Raw genomic sequence first — 17,008 nt, forward strand, 5'->3', positions numbered from 1 at the left:
AACCAAGACCCTGCCCTGGTGGCATTTACTCTCAGTGTCTGTGACCCCGGGGCACTTCTGGGTACTCAGCTCGTGAGAACAAACACCCTCTCAGTACTCGAACAGAGCTTCATCTGTGGAAAGCACTCTACACCTCTGTTCTCGTTAGGTCTTCACAGCTCTACTCCCACCCCATGAGCTAGATAGGGTGCAAATTCACACCTCTATACCATGGGCAAGGAAAACAAAAACCCAGAAAGGTGAAATGACACATCTAAGGCCCATTCACAGCTGGTAGGACCCAGGTGACCTGATTCCTAGACCAGGACTCACTGCCCTGCTGCAGGCTCTCTCGTCTTTATTGGGCTTGGCTGGTCTCCAGATGGGTCAATTGCCCCACCTGGCTTAACCCCTGTTCTCTGCCTTCACCTCTAACTCTTGTTAGCAGTTCCAGAAGCTGCTCCCAGCCCTCTGCAAGCACCTGCCTCTGCAGATGATTCCAGTGTGCAGCAAAGCTGAAAGCCTTCGGCAACATTTAAATAACAATGACATCTGGGTCCTACTCCCAGATTCCATTGCAATTAATCCAGAGTAAGGGCTGAGCAGTAGGATCACATGCTCATGTGTGCACATGCATGCACACACATACACATATGCACACACACACACACGCAAGCACACACCCCTGGGAGGCTCTCTCTCACTGGGACATCCTCCAGCAGGACCAGTGCCCCCCTCTTTACAGCCCTTCTCCTTCCTGTTCTCCCTTGACACGTTTTAGGGCTGCTCAGTCAGCCTTATCTACAACATTTCTAGGCCAGATATAGTCCCGTTTGATGACCAACTCCCCAGGGATGGAGGACTCACTGCTTCACCAGGCAGCTCTGTTAGAAAATCCATCTTCATACTCAAGTTCTCAAAGCTCCCATTCTTTGGGAGTCCCAGTGGAGTCAAACAGAAAATTTCAGGAGTGGTCAGGACTCTTGGTTGTTTGTGTCTGAACCCCAAATCTAAGCTGGCTCCAGCAAAGAGGGAATGTGTTGGTTCCCAGAACTTGGAAGTCTCACGTGGAGCTGGCTTTGACTTGGTTGTCTCCAGAGGCTCCAATCATTTCAGTACATCTCTGTCTCCCATTTCTCTCAGCTCTGCTTCTTTCTCTACATTGTGGGTAGATGGTCGCTGGTAGGCCCAACCCCATAGCTTTCTACTTAACATTCTCAGCGGAAGGGAAGACAGTGTCTCCCAAGGGAAGATTCTGACTGGCCATCTGAACCACAAAGCAGGAGTCCTCCCTGACAATGTGAGGTGGGAAAGGTGATCTGGAACAAGTTCCAGGAGCCCGGTGTCCTCCTCCTGGCACTCCCCAGCATCATGTGCCCCTGCAGTTCCTGCCTTAGGACAAACACCTGTTTATTCAGCAACTGCTCACATGATGGGATATCCCGAATTTCTTGTTCATCTTCCCCTGCAGATGCCATGCCCAAGAGCAAGATTTCAAGGGTGGTTGCTCTCCCCTCTCCTGTCTTGCCACTTGAAACCCACTCGTGCCCCTAGAGCCCATGGTGGCTTTGCTGGTGGCCCCTTTGTGCTGGTGACTCATTCTGTGGCTGCTGAGCTCCTTTCCCCAGCCAGGCTTGCCCTGTGGGTATGCTGGCCACTAGCCTGGGCTCACCATTCCCACCTGCCCCATTCCTTCAGATCCCTGATGCTCCTCCGTCCATTTCCCCCCAGCAACATATACACAAAGTTGAGAGTCACGCCCTCCACATTTTTATCAAGCCATGGATGAAATACCGGGAAAAAAGACAGGGTGAACTATGTTCATTGAAACTTTCTCTAAATGTCCTTGCTGACACACCTTACTTTGCTATCTTACCCTAGGGACCAACAGGGAAGGATTATGGTCCATTTGCACTCCATCTACATTGGTTCTTGAATCTCTGACTTGAGTTCAACTAATGAGCCTGTAGGTTCCTATCTCCCTTGCCTCCTCCCCTAGGTGCCAACAAACCATTTCCTCAACAAAGCCCAGGATCCCCTTGGAACTCCCAGGTGTTGGGTTTGCAGAACTCACCCCACCCTCTGTGGGGAAAGCAGAATGGCAGTGGGACCTGACAATGGCTCAGCTATCACAGGTCCTCAGTGTCCTGGGCTGGGATTTGTACAGACCCGCAGAGCCTCACCTTCTTCAGGAGTTGTGTGCTCTCTGTGGCTCTCCACCCCTATCACTGGCTACCTGCCCCTTTGTCCAGATTCATTCCACCCATCTCAGCAGTAGACACTCTCCTTGAGAGAAGTCACAAGGGCAGAAGGGCTAGCATTACACTGAGCTGCAGGCACAGCCTCCCCTTCTCTCTTTTGTCTGTATCACATCTCTGGGAGAAAGGTGCAGAAGCAGAGCTGTCCTTTGCATCCAGAATCCCAAACCCTCAATGATTCCTTTACTGCTGCAAGAGCCACATGCACGGGGGACACTCTGGACAGCTCCATCTCTGGCCAGGTCCCTGGGGCCCAGGAGCTGGCTTGTGTGAACAGGCTCACGTGAACTCCCAGCCCTCCTCACCCCCTCAGTCTTTGCTTGTGCTCCTCCCTCTGCCTAGAACCTCCCTGCATTTTCTGCCGATGGTCATCATCGCTCTTCTTCGAGCGCAGGCTCAAATGCTGCCTCCTTCCTGAGGCTTCCTGTGGCCCGATCGTTCATTCATTTGCTCATCAAATATGTATTGAATGCCTGTGTGCTAGGCACTGTTCTGGGCACTTGAGATCTATCAGTGAGCAAAACGAAGGACGCCCCCCAGCCCTTATGGAGCTTACATTCAGATGGGAGGGGGAGTACAATAAACAGTAAAATAATAAGCAAACTACATCACATGTTACGAGGTAACAAGTGATAAAGAGAAGAGAAAAATATGGAGCACCTGAAGGCAGGCCAGGAGTGCTGGGGGCAGTGGGGTTGCTATCTTAATTAGGGGGGTTGAGGCGGACCTCCATGAGCAAGGATGAGGTGAAGGCTGAGCCAAGCCGGTGTGCGTGAAGAGAGCAAGGGGGGCAGCACTGCAGCACCGGGAATGAGGGCACGCCCCAGAGCTCCAGGGACAGCAGGGAGGCAGAGTGCATGGAGGGAGCAAGGGAGAAAATACGAGAAGATGGGGGTTGGAGAGGTAATAAGCTGCTGATTTTTCCTCTCGCCCTGAGCTCCTTCTGCCCTTTGTTGCAAGATTAGCACATTCCTTCTGGGGGCTGTGGTAGTCAGTGTGTGTCTGGGGCTACAGAGGGAGTTCCAGTGTCCCACAGAACCTAGCTGCCTCCTGACACTTGGCACCCACATAACAAATGTTGCCGAGTGAATGCAGACGTGCTTGAGGGCAGTGCGGGGGAAGAGGGCAGTGGTGCTTAGCGCGACACCAGAGTGAGAACTGAGACCGGGCAAGACCTGATGCTTGTGCACAGACTTCAAGGATCTCCCGGAGTCTGGCCTGCCCGGGCTGCCCTGTCCCTTTCCTCTCTCCTCCCTCTCTCTGCTCGTGATCTCCGTTTTGCATCTTGGGGGCTGTCCATCCTTGAGAGCCAGGCCCCAGCACCTCACCCAAAACTCATCCCCACCTGCTGCTTCCTCCCGCTTCACTCCCAGCCACGGCCACGGTCCCTAGGCAAAGCGGTTGCTCTATAACTAAAAGAGGTGCTTACAGTAGCCCCAGAGGGGGCAGGTCCTCCTTGTAGTGCCTCATTGTGGAGACTTCAAACTGCCCCCAGGCTGTGGTCTAAGATCAGATGGGGGACCTGGAAGCCACGGGTGGGGGGTGCTTCACGCCAGCTGACCCTCTCCCACCTTCTCCACCGCAGCCTATGAGATCGTCATAGAAACGGGCAACGGAGGCGAAACCAGGGAGAACGTCTGGCTCATCCTTGAAGGCAGGAAGAACCGATCCAAAGAGTTTCTTGTGGAAAATTCTTCCCGACAGCGGGCCTTTAGGAAGTAGGAAGAGGGTTTCCCACAAAGGAGTGGTGGTGGGTGGGGTGGGTAAGAGGGACCCCCAAAATCAACCCCCTTGGTGAGCACCATAAATATACAAATGGGCCTAAACTGCACTTATGGATCACCTACTGTGTGCCAACCCTGTGCAAACTCGATGGAGGAATTTCCCTTATAAAAGGGAAAGGAGGGGATTGCCACTCAAAGAGAGGCCACTATATGAGAATTTAATTGTGTCAATCACTAAAAAGAAAGGCTAATTCTGTAACGTGCTAGAGATGCTAATTATCGCTACAATGGCAGTCATACTATAATATATAACTATATTAAAGTAGCACGTTGTACACCTTAAATTTACACAGTCTTATGTCAAATATATTTCAGTTTTTAAAAGTTAATGGAAAGCTACAGCAAAAGTTAATAATTAACTAATTAAAGAGAGCCCACTTTGCAGCAGGACCAGGTAGCACTGCAGACCTTCTCCAAGTCCGTGCGGACCAGGAGCTCACGGTCTAGTTGAAAAGGAAAACATTCAGCCATGAGATTGCAAGAGAGTCATCATGGGAGCAGCACAGAACTGAGTTCTACTTGGAAGGAGGAAGGGAGGAGAGAGCCTCTATGAAGCTCTCTAGGGAAATCAGCCTTGGGTTTTGGGTAAAGGTGCCTCTTCTCACCGTTCCTGGTTGGCAGGCACGCCGGAGAATCTCCCTTCCTTCTGCACACCAGAGCCCCCCCCTCTGAACTGCCCAGATGCCCACTTCATCTCCCCGCGTCCGCCAGAACCGCTTACAGAAGTCTTCCCCGCCTCTGACCCACTAAACCTCTCATTCGAACTCCCTGTGCGTCAGGATGAAGTCTGAGCTCCTTAGACTGGCACTCCGGACCAGCACAGACGGCCGCACCCCGCCCCTCCCCTTGCCACTTCCCTGGCTGAACTCCAACTGCAGCCAAGCCAGTACTACCCCCCAGGGGCGCCTGTGCCTCCTCCCCCGCAATCCCCATCCCAGGACTGTGCCCAGTCAGGTCCCCCTCAGGGCCTCTTCCCTTCCTCCCGAGGCTCTGCTCTCTGAATCCCAACACCCGGGGCCCAGGGCCTCGCCCTCCTCCCAGCTCCATCTGCTGCATGATGTTACCAATCCCTGGTGCTGGCACCAGGCGGGGCTTTTTAATGGCTGTGATTGTCTTGTTCCAAAACTAGGCTGAACCTCTCAAAGAATGCAGGCTGTGGTCGCCAATTCCATCCCTGCTCCTCAGACCAGTGCCTGGAATACAGTAGGCACTCAATAAATGCTCACCTCCTTCAGTGGACACGGGCAGCTCTTGAGGGCCATACCTTTGTGTCCTGCAGGGGGACCACAGACACATTTGAGTTTGACAGCGTCTACTTGGGGGACATTGCCTCCCTCTGCGTGGGCCACCTCGCCAGGGAGGACCGGTTCATCCCCAAGAGAGAGCTGGTCTGGCACGTCAAGACCATCACCATCACGGAGATGGAGTACGGCAATGTGTATGTACTGTGCCTCCGCTCCTCCCCCCCGGAAGTGCTGCTGATTCTGAAGGGACAGACGGGCTAGAGCATGGGCTAGCCACCAGGCCGCAGGGAGCTGTCCCCTTTGAGGCCACCTCATTCAGGAAACTTGCAAGGCAGGAAGGGAAGAGGCAGTGGTAGTGTTCTGGAGCTTTCTGAGCCGTGGGCCCACCCTCAGAGGCAGGGACTAGAGCAGATGAGCTTGGATACTCCAGCCTTTTAATGCAGGGATGCTTGCTTGGAAAAACACTGAGTAAGCCAGACAACGCCAGACAGCGGCCGCTTCCCTTCCCTTCCCCTCCCATCTCTGTGCAACGGCAAAGAGACACAGCTTTGCAGCCGGCTGCTTCCGCCGTCCCCGTGAAAGCCCTGCCGTCACAGTGGGCAGAGTGGGGCCCAGACCAGCTGGAGTCATCCCTTGGCCCACCTGCCACTGAGGACTCTGGATAAGGAGCTTTGCTTCCCCCCCACCCCCACCCTCCAGGGCCTTCTGGAACCTCGGGCATTTCTGGAGGATTAAGGGTTTTAGTTACCTGGGTAACAGTCCACAGCCATCAGTTTTTCTAATTAAAACCACTTGGTTACCACATTGGATGCCAGAAAGCGGGAGGCCCTGGAAGGCAGGAAGGACAGTGTGAAGGCACCAGGAGGGGAGGAAGGGGGTGCGGGGACCACTGCTTGCCTCGGGGAGGCTAGGCCCGGGGAGTGAGTGACAGGCGAGGTGCACAACTCCCAGGGCCAGCCTGCTTGCTGCCCCCCACCCCAGAACCCCGGAGCTGGCTCTGCGCATGGCCATGCCTTCCCGGGTTCTGACTTCCAAACTTCTGTCTTAACCAGCTCAGGCTGCCGTATCAAAAGACCACAGACTGAGTGGCTCAAATAGCAGACGTCTTTTTCTCACCGTTTGGGAGGCTGGATGTGGGAGGTCAGGGTACCAGCATGGCTGGGTCCTGATGAGGCCTCTCTTCCTGGCTTGCCGTGTCGTTATGGCAGAGAGAGCAAGAAAGAGAGAGAGAGAACTCAGGTATCTCTTCCTCTTCTTTCTTTTTTTAAGAGAGAAAGAGAGAATAAGCAGGGGGAACAGCAGAGGGAGAGGGAGAAGCAGGCTCCCCACAGAGCAGAGAGCCCGATGCGGGGCTCAATCCCAGGACGCTGGGATCATGACCTGAGCCGAAGGCAGATGCTTAACTGACTGAGCCATAAGGGCACTATTCCCATCAAGGGGCCCCACCCTCATGACCTCATCTAAACGTAATCACCTCCCAAATATCCAAATGCCATCACACTGGGGGTTAGGGCTTCAACATATGAATTTGGAGGTGAGACATAATTGAGTCCCTTTCAGGCTGCAGTGTTAACCAATTGCTCTTTTAGAGAAAAACCAGCAGGTACAATAAATCCTGCCAGAGTTCTGGGTGTGGCTGCTTGGAGCAGTACTGATGGGGACTGGAGAAGGGGACACAGAAGGCCCGGAGGAGTTCCTGACTCACCCAGCAAGCCGGGGCCAGGGCAAAGCCCCTCTGCCCCCAGTACTGCCTCCCAGCCCCATGGAGTGTGGCCGCTGATACCACACCTCCACAGACCCCAATAAACCAGACAAGCAAAGGCAATATAATACAACGCAATAATAAAATGAAATCGTCTCCACTTGAGTTAGCTTTATTTTTTTTTTTAAGATTTTATTTATTTATTTGACAGAGAGAGAGACAGCGAGAGGGAACACAAGCAGGGGGAGTGGGAGAGGGAGAAGCAGGCTTCCCACCGAGCAGGGAGCCCAATGCGGGGCTCGATGCGGGGCTCGATGCGGGGCTCGATCCCAGGAACCTGGGATCATGACCCGAGCCGAAGGCAGACGCTTAACGACTGAGCCACCCAGGCGCCCCTTGAGTTAGCTTTAAACCGACAATGTCTGCTCAAAGAAAATGAGCCCCAAATCTCAGCACCACCCAGCACCTTCCAGTCTCTGAACGGAGGGGAAAAACAAGCTCAGCCCAGAACTTCCTACCCCACAGTCCTGGGCCCGAGTTGTAGGATTTCTCTTCCAGGGGAAAGAAGCCCCCATTCCCACACCCTCAAGAGTATGGCCTTTTGTCACGATGTCACCAGGGCTGGAGGGGGAGGAAGGGATGTCCACGGGGTGGGGGATCCTCCCAATGGGAAGGGGGGTGCAGGGAGTCAGACCCCGGATACTGAGCCGTGTGGCCTCAGGCAGTAACCCCTCACCTCCCTGTGCTCACTCTCCCCTTCTGGGAAGAGAGCTGGGTGTTCACTGGAGTCTTGCGCTGGGCGGGTGAGGATGACAGGCCCCCAGCTCAGGGAGCTCTCAGAGCTCATAGCCCAGCCGCCCGCCTGTGCTGGTCTCAAGCCTGCGGTCCCTGAGGGATGGTGTATCTGCATCCACAGTTCCTTTCCAACCACCGTGTTAACCGTAATAGCTGGACTTCCATGAATTACAAACGAATTTAATCTCAATCTCCTATAAACACACTAATCTCCAGTTTTCATCTTCCAACCGTTTCCTCCTCCCCCGCAATGGGTAGTACCTCCTAACCTGTTCTCCTTCACCACTAAGATCCTCAAGGTTGGTGCAAGGACACACACACGGGCTTTCCTTTCTTTTTTCTAACCAGAAATGACTTTATTGTTTTATCTCAATACCATATATAACACACAGTCATTATATTGGGGTGCCTGAGTGGCCCAGCCGGTCGAATGTTAGACTCCTGGTTTTGGCTCAGGTCATGATCTCAGGGTCGTGGGATCGAGCCCCTCATCGGGCTCTGCACTCAGTGGGGAGTCTGCTTGAGATTCTCTCTCCCTCTGTTCCTCCCCCCACCCTACTCTCTCTCTCTGTCTCTCTCTCAAATAAATAAATAAATCTTTGGGGCACCTGGGTGGCTCAGTTGGTTAAGCATCTGCCTTCGGCCCAGGTGGTCCTGGGATTGAGCCCTGTGTCGGGCTCCCTGCTCAGCGGGGAGACTGCTTCTCCCTCTGCCTCTGCCCCTTCCCCCCCATTCCCCCCAGAGCTCATGCTCTCTCTCTCAAGTAAATAAAATCTTTAAAATAAATAAATAAATAAATCCTAAAAAATACACAGTCATTATAAAAATTCAAATAATTCGGGCGCCTGGGTGGCTCAGTTGGTTAAGCGACTGCCTTCGGCTCAGGTCATGATCCTGGAGTCCCGGGATCGAGTCCCGCATCGGGCTCCCTGCTCGGCAGGGAGCCTGCTTCTCCCTCTGACCCTCCCCCCTCTCATGTGCTTGCTCTCTCTCATTCTCTCTCTCTCAAATAAATAAATAAAAAATCTTTAAAAAAAAAAATTCAAATAATTCAAAGAGTCTATAAAAGAAAGTAACACCTCCCTAAACCTTACCCATCAGAGATGGCCACCAGGAGTATTTGGTGACTCCACTCTCTCTGACACTTTATAATATCTCACAAACACACTGTTCACAGAAGGGTGATCAGATTTACATGTTTTTCAAATATACTTAAATTCTTTTCATTCGCTATTCTTTGCTTTTGCCTTTACTCTTTCTGATGACCCTATCCTCATTTCTAGCGGGAAAAGCCCGGAATGTGTCCTTCCACATCTAGAGTCTTAACTCCACAAAGCCCTAGGGTCCCACATTTTGGTGATCTTATAATTAGATCTATTAGAAATCTTTTCCTTATAGCTATACCAGGGAATATTTTTCAGCCATTAAAAATAATGAATTAAATATGTACCAGATGACTTGGAGCAATTCCCAGGAAAAGCAAGATATGGGAAAACACATATTATATGATGCCATTTTGCAGAGGGAACACTGACGTCCCACATATGTCTGTGTCTATGTGGGTCTGTGCAGGGTTGGGTGAAATGGAAGGAAACTTGGCAAGAGACACCCGCAACTGTTACATGGGTTATCTGAGGTAAAGGTGGGACGTTGAAGTAGAAAGGAAGGAGGGAAAAAGGAGAGAGCCACGCAGAAAGGAGACGAAAAAGAGTGCATTTAGAAAAACACGAATGTGATCACATGATTTGTGCATTTATATAGAATTATGTATATCACTGAGAATTTGCATAAAGAAATACATTTTTAAAGAATGTCTAAACAAAGGATGAAGTTATATCCCCTCTAAGAAAGTGTGGTATGTAACAACAATCCACATTTATCAAGTGATAACTGGGGGAAGAGAGATCTTGAAGCAGAATTAGGATTTCCTGCCCATGGCTTTCAGTGGCTGGCTCCTCCAATGGCTGCCCAGGCTGGCTGCGGGCCCGGCTCTGGCTCACCTTGGGCAGTGACTTCTCTTCTCCAAGACTTAGTTTCCCCTTCTGTGAAACGGGAGGATGATGCCTACAGCTCCGTGTTGTTGTAGGAACTAATGAGATGCAAGAACGCAAAGCCCTGGCATTTAGGAAGCATGCAGAAAAGCAAGCTCTTTTTGCAGTTACGGATTTTCATCTAAAAGGGGTCTGATTTTGCACCACTGGGCACGCCCCGTCAGGGCTGCATTCCTGACGTCATCAGTCAGTACCAGGAGAGCTTATTTCCGAAGCTGTGAAAATATTAGCAGTTGGGAGTGGGAAGAAACCATAGCAGTTGTTCAATTCAAACCTCTAGCATTGCCGATGGGAAAACCAAGGTCCGGGTAGGGGACGTGGCTTGTCCAAGGTCACATGGGTGGGAGGTGGCAGGGCTGGGGCAGACCCCAGGTACCCTTGCTCCCCGTGCAGTATTTTCCCACCGTGCCCTCTGACTTCCTCCTTTGTAATTAATTATTGGGCTGACTACCATTGCCCAGAGGCTAAAATTGGGGTTGTGGGGGTGGGTAGAGAGGGGACTTTTTGGTCCAAGACCATTTCTCTCGTCCCTAGATTTGCTTCTGCTTATGGTAGCTTCCTCAGTAAGTACTTTCTCTAACCCCTTTCACTCTACAGACCATGAGCACATGCACACACACACACGCACACACACACATACTCATAGTTCAACTCAGCCCAGTGCAAGGGATTTGAGAGCACATGTTCCCCAGTGACATCTCCACTTGGCTTTGCCTGGGATTGTCACTCTGGATCCTGCAGCTGTCTCTGAAGGTGACAATACCGGGTAGAAATATTCATCAGTCCCTTTGAAAGAGCAAGGGGACCAGCATGGTTAGTGTGGAGTGAGCTTAGAGAAGGCCAGGTGCTGGGTCAGAAAAGCAAACACGGGGCAGAGGGTCTAATCACATAGGGTCTTGCAGACCTTTGTAAGGTGGTGGTTTTCACTTAACCTAAGAAGCCCCTGGAGGGTTCTGAGCAGAGGAATACATTCTCGGGCTTATATGTCTACAGAGTCACTTGGCTGCTGTGTGAAGAATGGACCACGGGTAGCAGGAAGCAGGGAGACCAGCTAGGAGTCTGAGCTATCTCAGGGAGAAGGAGGTGCTGGTGACTTGGACCAGAGGGGCTGCAGAGCAGATAGTGAGATGCTGCATACTTTTTCAAGTGGCTGATTCTGGACCTATTTTAAAGATGGGGTCAATGGGATTTGCTGGTGGATTGCACATGGACTTGGGGGGAGGAGTAAAAGGAGAATCAAGGAGTGCCTGGAAGGATAGAGAAGCCACTCACTGTGAATTTTAAGACAAACAAGACTCCATCCTCATATTTTAATGCAGACATTTCCAGCCCCAATATCCTGCCACTTGGGGAAGGAATCATGTACGGACCCGGGGCCCAGGGGGAGGGCGAGAGCCTTGGCTGGTGCCCCCTAAGCCTCCTCCCTCCCCCCTAGGTACTTCTTCAACTGTGACTGCCTCATCCCCCTCAAGAGGAAGAGGAAGTACTTCAAGGTATTCGAGGTCACCAAGACGACGGAGAGCTTCGCCAGCAAGGTCCAGAGCCTGGTGCCGGTCAAGTACGAGGTCATTGTGACGACGGGCTATGAGCCAGGGGCAGGCACGGACGCCAATGTCTTCGTGACCATCTTTGGGGCCAACGGGGACACAGGCAAGCGGGAGCTGAAGCAGAAAATGCGCAATCTCTTCGAGCGGGGCAGCACCGACCGCTTCTTCTTGGAGACGCTGGAGCTGGGCGAGCTGCGCAAGGTGCGGGTGGAACACGATGGCAGCGGCCACTACTCGGGCTGGCTGGTGGACAAGGTGGAAGTCACCAACACCAGCACCGGCGTGGCCACCATCTTCAACTGCGGCAGGTGGCTGGACAAGAAGCGGGGGGACGGGCTCACCTGGCGAGACCTCTTCCCTTCCGTCTGAGGGGCTGGAGGCTCTCCTCCCAGCCCTCCACCGAGATGCTCCTGACCTCCGCCTTGGGGTTTCAGCAGTCCTTTCCCAAAGCCTCCTGGAGCTGGGACTGGGGTTCTTCATGGTTCTTCCTCACTTCATGGTTCTCCAGAGGCCACTGTGGGTGACTACTGGGGGGGTCCTGCCCCTTCCCAGTCTCCCGGACCTATAGGAATCAGTCAACATGTGTCATCGTCCATGGCTGCACCTTCTGCATTTTCTTTCCCAATAACAGCAATGGCTAGGCTGAGACTTGCTGCCAAGTGTGGACGGGAAATTGGGGCTTCACCCAGGGGATAGAAGTGGGGAAGAAGAGGCCATGGAGATGGTGTATTTTAAGCGAAAAACTAATTAACACATTTTTCCCAAAAAAGCTGGGCTAATTAAATTATTACCAACACACCCCACAAAGAACTCATCTTGGCATCTGCTCACTAAGAAATGCATCCTTTTCCCCAGTTTCAATAAATCCAGTGACAAATGGAGAAAAACATCAGGGGGAAGTGTTTTAGCCTTGGGGGGATTTGTGAGCCTGTGAAAAGGTACATGATTTTTTCCATCATTTACAGAGAATGCTTGCCAGGTGCCCACTGGTTATCCTAGCCTGTGATGACACAGGTGAGACCCAGAGAACTGAACAGAAGTTGATGGGGGGGCAGGACCTGGAAAAGCCTGGTCACTGGCGCACTCAGGCTGGGCCAGGAGGAGGGGACACGGGATGAGTTAGCACCATCACCATCACCCTTGGTTCCTGGGGCTCCCATGGCTCCCCACGGGGCAGGCGATGTCTGCTGAGAGCTCAGGGGAACAATATAAAGGTATGGTCTCTGCCCTCAGGGGGATATGACTTTGATGGAGAGGCAGCGGGAGAACCACACACACACACACACACACACGCACACACCCTCCCTGATGGACAATCACAAAGGGACCTTGCAATGTGCAGCAAGAGTGCCACAGAACTCAGCACCCGACTTCTGACTTTCCTACAGAAGCAGGACTGAGTGGGAAGGGAGTCGTCCTCCAGGAGGGTACCCTGCACCAGGGTTTCCAAGTCCCCGCCCTGTCACCCAGTGTCCCGTAGCCCAGACCGGTGGGGACCCTTAGCGAGGCTTCGTGGGTCTGAAGCAAGTTCCAGGAGTTCCCGGAGACGGTTGGAGAAAGGCTGAGGTCGCAGGCGCTGGCTCCGAGGCAGCCTGCCTGGGCTTGAGCCCCAGCTCCGGCCAGAGAGCTTGGGAGAGCTTGGGCACATTATTCCGTCTCCTGGGGTCGCAGCTTCCTCACCTGTCCAACAGGGAGAACGATGACAGCTACCACATAGGTACCGGGAGGACGAAATGAGTTCATCTGCAGGCAGTTTGAATTCAGTGCCCGCACTGAAGGGGGAGTGTGTCCATCATGTTGAGCAAGGGAGCAGGACTCAAGGGAGCTGGGGTGGGGGTTGGGAGAAGTAATCATGAAACAGCTTTATTGAAACTGGTTCTCCCCATCCCCATCCTCCGCCTCCCCACCACCCCATCCTCCCACCACCCCTGTCCCCGGACGCACACTTAACCAAGCCTCGAAGCTCTTCTGAACCCTCTTAGGTCATAAAAAGCGCAACCACCACTTTAAGTCACAAAGCCCATTACAGTTCTGCAGTTGAAATGTCCGGCTCCTCTACAAAGGCCAAAGGCACACTTAGAATTCGCCTTAGCCCATCCCCCAACTCAGTCCTCTCACAAGGGGACCAGACGCGAAGGAGGAGTGCACGCGTGTGTGTACATGTGTGCGTGCACGCGTGTGTGTACATGTGTGCGTGCACGCGTGTGTGCACCGCTATGGGTGCATGGGGGGAAGTCGCTCCTCTTCTTCCCCACCTCGCACTGTCACTCTTCCCCCTCTTGCTGACCCCAGGTTCCCATCCCTTGGGGAAGGAAAGAAAGGAAGGATGCCCGTGGGGGTTCTTTCCCCATCCCTTCAGCCCTCCAATCTGTCTTCTTTTTAGGACCTAAGGCACTTATAGCAGAGGTCCTCGGGCATCCTTTGCTCTGGCGAGCTCTGGGCATTCAGGCCACTCATCTCTGCCATCAGCAGCCAGCCGGCCCATCCCTCATCCCCAGCATTGGGTAAGAGGGCAGCCAGAAGGAAGGGGGTACTCCCACGCCACCAGCAGCCATTTCTGAGGGTCCTGTCCCCATAGCCACGACCTCCTCCTCAGCCTCTCCACTGTGTCTGAATGGAGAAAGATGGTCAGCTCGAAGTTGAAAATAGTTGTCTGCCCCACCGTCGGGCAAGCACTGCGTGCCCTCGCTGGGGGATGCGGCCTCTGTTGTCTCGTGGATCCAGCCGAAGCTGGTGTCATCATGCTGCTGAGGGGCCCAGTGTTGGCCAACTCTTACCTGGATAGACACCCCATGACCTTAGTCCCTTTTCTTTCCGTCCCTTACCTGCCCTGCCCCCTCTGCTGGCCTCACAAAGGACTTGTCAAGCCCTGATGAAACTGCGTGAACACCCCACAAACAACGGTCACACCTTTGGCTCATTCAGGTGCACTTCCCCCCAGCCTGGTTCCCCAAGTTCTTGGGGCCTGGGCCATCCCTGTCACGGGCCCTCGTGCAGCAGGTTACCCTCCAGCAATGGCCCGAGCACCGTGCTCCCTGCTGACGCAGTCCTGTCTGCCTGAGGTCTCCTGGCACCCGCCCACCCCTCCCCGCTGTTCCCAGGCCCCATGCTAGTCCACCCTCCCTGCTTTGTGGGACCAGGGAACTTAGTACCCCAGCGAGCCTCTGACTCACCCAGGGGCTCCTAGGGGTGAAGCTGGGCTTGGACTAGGCTGTCTGATGTCCTTCACACTCTGGGGGGGGGGGGCGGAGAGGAGCATGGCGGTGGGAGGGGGCTAGGCAGGGGAGTCCCCAGGCTTGCAGGATTCAATACCTGTCAGGTCCTGCTTCTTTGGGCAGCCCTTGGCCCGAGGGAGTGTTGGGACCTTTGGCAAGTCCTATCACTGGGGGCCCTGCAGGCCTCCTTCCTCCACCAGTCTGTGCTGAGGCTGCAGGCAAAAGTGGGGGACATGGACTCCGAGGTGGGCACTCTGCCCTCACTCGGCTGCTGCCCTCTCCCTGGGGAAGGAGTGAGGGACACGCGCAGGACGCTCTGCCTTGTAGGCAATCACAGGAACCCCCCTCTTGGAGGACAGAAAGCAAGGCTGGGATGAGGGTGAAGCCAGCAAGAAGCCCGGGGTGCAAAATTTAAGGGGGAGCTCAACTCAGGCTCCTGCAAAGGCAGGGCCACAGCTAAGAGTGAGGCCCCTTAAATGCAGCCCCCACGGCACCTCCCTCGCCTGCCCCTAGTCCTGGCCCCAAGCAGGAAGTTACTCCCGCTGTTGCAGCCGCAAACCTCTCTACCCCAGCAGTTCGAAATTCCATCCCAGCCACTGGCCAGGGCGACGGTGAACAGGCCCTTCCTCTTGGGACAGTCCCTCCTGAGCCTGGCTCACCCGAGACCCTGCTGCCAACTGAGCCCCGGGGGCATTGCTGGGCCTTTGGCCACGGGCAGGTGGTGCTGGACGCCATCCCTCCTCCAGCCAAGACAGAGCCCCTCACTGGGGCCCAGGGTGAAGGAAACAAAGGAAGGACCGGTCTCTTCCTCCCCCAGAACCTCCCTTCTATTCCTGGGTCCCGGCCAGAGCTGCTCATTCGCTCCCCACATCCCCCTGACACCGGACAGCTCGCTGTGCTCGGAGCCTCTTCCTTCTTGAGTGACAAGGTTTCCTGTCCGCTCCATCTTTGCTCTCCTGATTTAGAGACAAGTCTACTTTTTTTTTTAGAGAAAGTCTACTTTAAAGAATATTTGGAGAGAACCTTAATTGTATTGCTTTGGAGTAACCGCTAACAAAGTATTTCCAAATAAATATCCCTGGGGGGTCCACATCAAAGAAAAGATAAGACTCATTTGCAGTTAGCACAAGCTATTTACATACAAACTGTTGCACCAAAGTCTAAAAAACACTTCTGCTCTTAAGTAGGTTAAACAAAAACCTTCCAATTTTATTTCCTCAGCTCTTTGGCTGAACAACATTTTTCTTCCAAGATTTTGATAAAAGTAAACTCGGCCCAGTTCAGTTACACACCTTCTGAATTCTGATTCTTGGGGTCCACCTAGATGAGGTCAGAAGTACTGTGGGTGCCCTGTGTCCTGAGGAGCCCTTGTGCTGTGTGTGCATCCTGAACGGGTACCCCCATCTGTCCCAACCCCTTGGCAGAGCATGGCACCGGGCATCAACCACTGGCAGGCACCCAAATGCCCTCGAGGGCAAGGTAGGGGCTTCGGGGAACAGGTCGGGGAGCCTCAGCTTTGGACAAAGGGAGTCAAGATCCTGGAAAGGAAGGGAGGAAAGAGCCTTTTTGCCCCAAATTTAACAGGGGAAGTTTGAATAGGGACACCCGGATGGTGAGGGAGGTGGTATTGCTTATGAGCTGGAGGGAAGAGGAGTTCTGTGCTTCTGGCCTAAAGACCTCAGTGTGGCTTTTCTTCTAGAATCTCCAACTGAATGAAGAAAGCCGGTTACAGAGCCGTGAGATTCCAGAAGTCTTGGTTTTGAGGTCTTAGCTACCAACCCTCCTACTGAATTGGCCATTGGTGGTGGTTGACCATGGCCAGGGTGGCCAGAGGGGAACAGTAGACATTGATGGGGCCTGGAAAGCTCTCTAGGAAATGGAGAGGGAGGGGAGAACAAGAGGACCAAGGAGAAAGACTATGGAAGGCAAGGATTTTCTTTAAACATCATCATCATCATCACCACCACCATCACAGCTAATATTTATCTAGCGTATACTAGGTACCAGACACGTGGTAAGCACTTTCCATTTTTAGCTCATTAAATCCTCATAAAGACTTATGAGGCAGATGCTATCATGATCCCATTTTATAGATGAAGAAACTGAAGCCATTCAATTTAAGTAATTTGCCCAAAGTCACACAGCTAACAGGTGGCTCAGGAAACCCAAGGGCAGGGCTTTCCTCAAAAGAAACTCTGGATGCAAGCTGGATCCCTGAAACAGAGGAAAGAACAGCTGCTCGGGCCGGTGGTGGGGACCACAAGGTGCTTCTGAGATGGAAGTCCGCTCAGCAAGTGCAGAAGTGTGCGGAAGCAGTGTTATTTCCTGGGCTTCTTAAGGCTGCTCCTGGGGCATGTCACTGAGGGCAAGAGGAGTAGGGGGGAAATGAATGCCCAGGGAAGAGAACTTTCTTGTTTCCTACTTCCCAGGAGC

At 53.2% G+C, this 17,008-nt stretch overlaps 1 protein-coding gene across 4 annotated transcripts in view; it reads left to right on the plus strand.

Annotated features, from left to right (window-relative positions):
- The window catches only part of LOXHD1 (lipoxygenase homology PLAT domains 1), a 149,691-nt gene extending 137,498 nt beyond the window's left edge, over positions 1 to 12,193 (plus strand). For all 4 annotated transcript variants that reach the window (XM_078060123.1, XM_078060124.1, XM_078060125.1 and 1 more), the window contains 3 exons: positions 3,823 to 3,955; positions 5,301 to 5,459; positions 11,249 to 12,193. In XM_078060123.1, coding sequence (XP_077916249.1) covers positions 3,823 to 3,955; positions 5,301 to 5,459; positions 11,249 to 11,729 — 773 coding nt within the window. In that variant the 3' untranslated portion in view covers positions 11,730 to 12,193. The remainder of the gene's footprint in view (positions 1 to 3,822; positions 3,956 to 5,300; positions 5,460 to 11,248) is intronic.
- Positions 12,194 to 17,008: the final 4,815 nt, after the last annotated feature.

This window comes from Halichoerus grypus, chromosome 13 (assembly GCF_964656455.1).
Source record: "Halichoerus grypus chromosome 13, mHalGry1.hap1.1, whole genome shotgun sequence".
Taxonomy (NCBI): Eukaryota; Metazoa; Chordata; class Mammalia; order Carnivora; family Phocidae; genus Halichoerus; species Halichoerus grypus.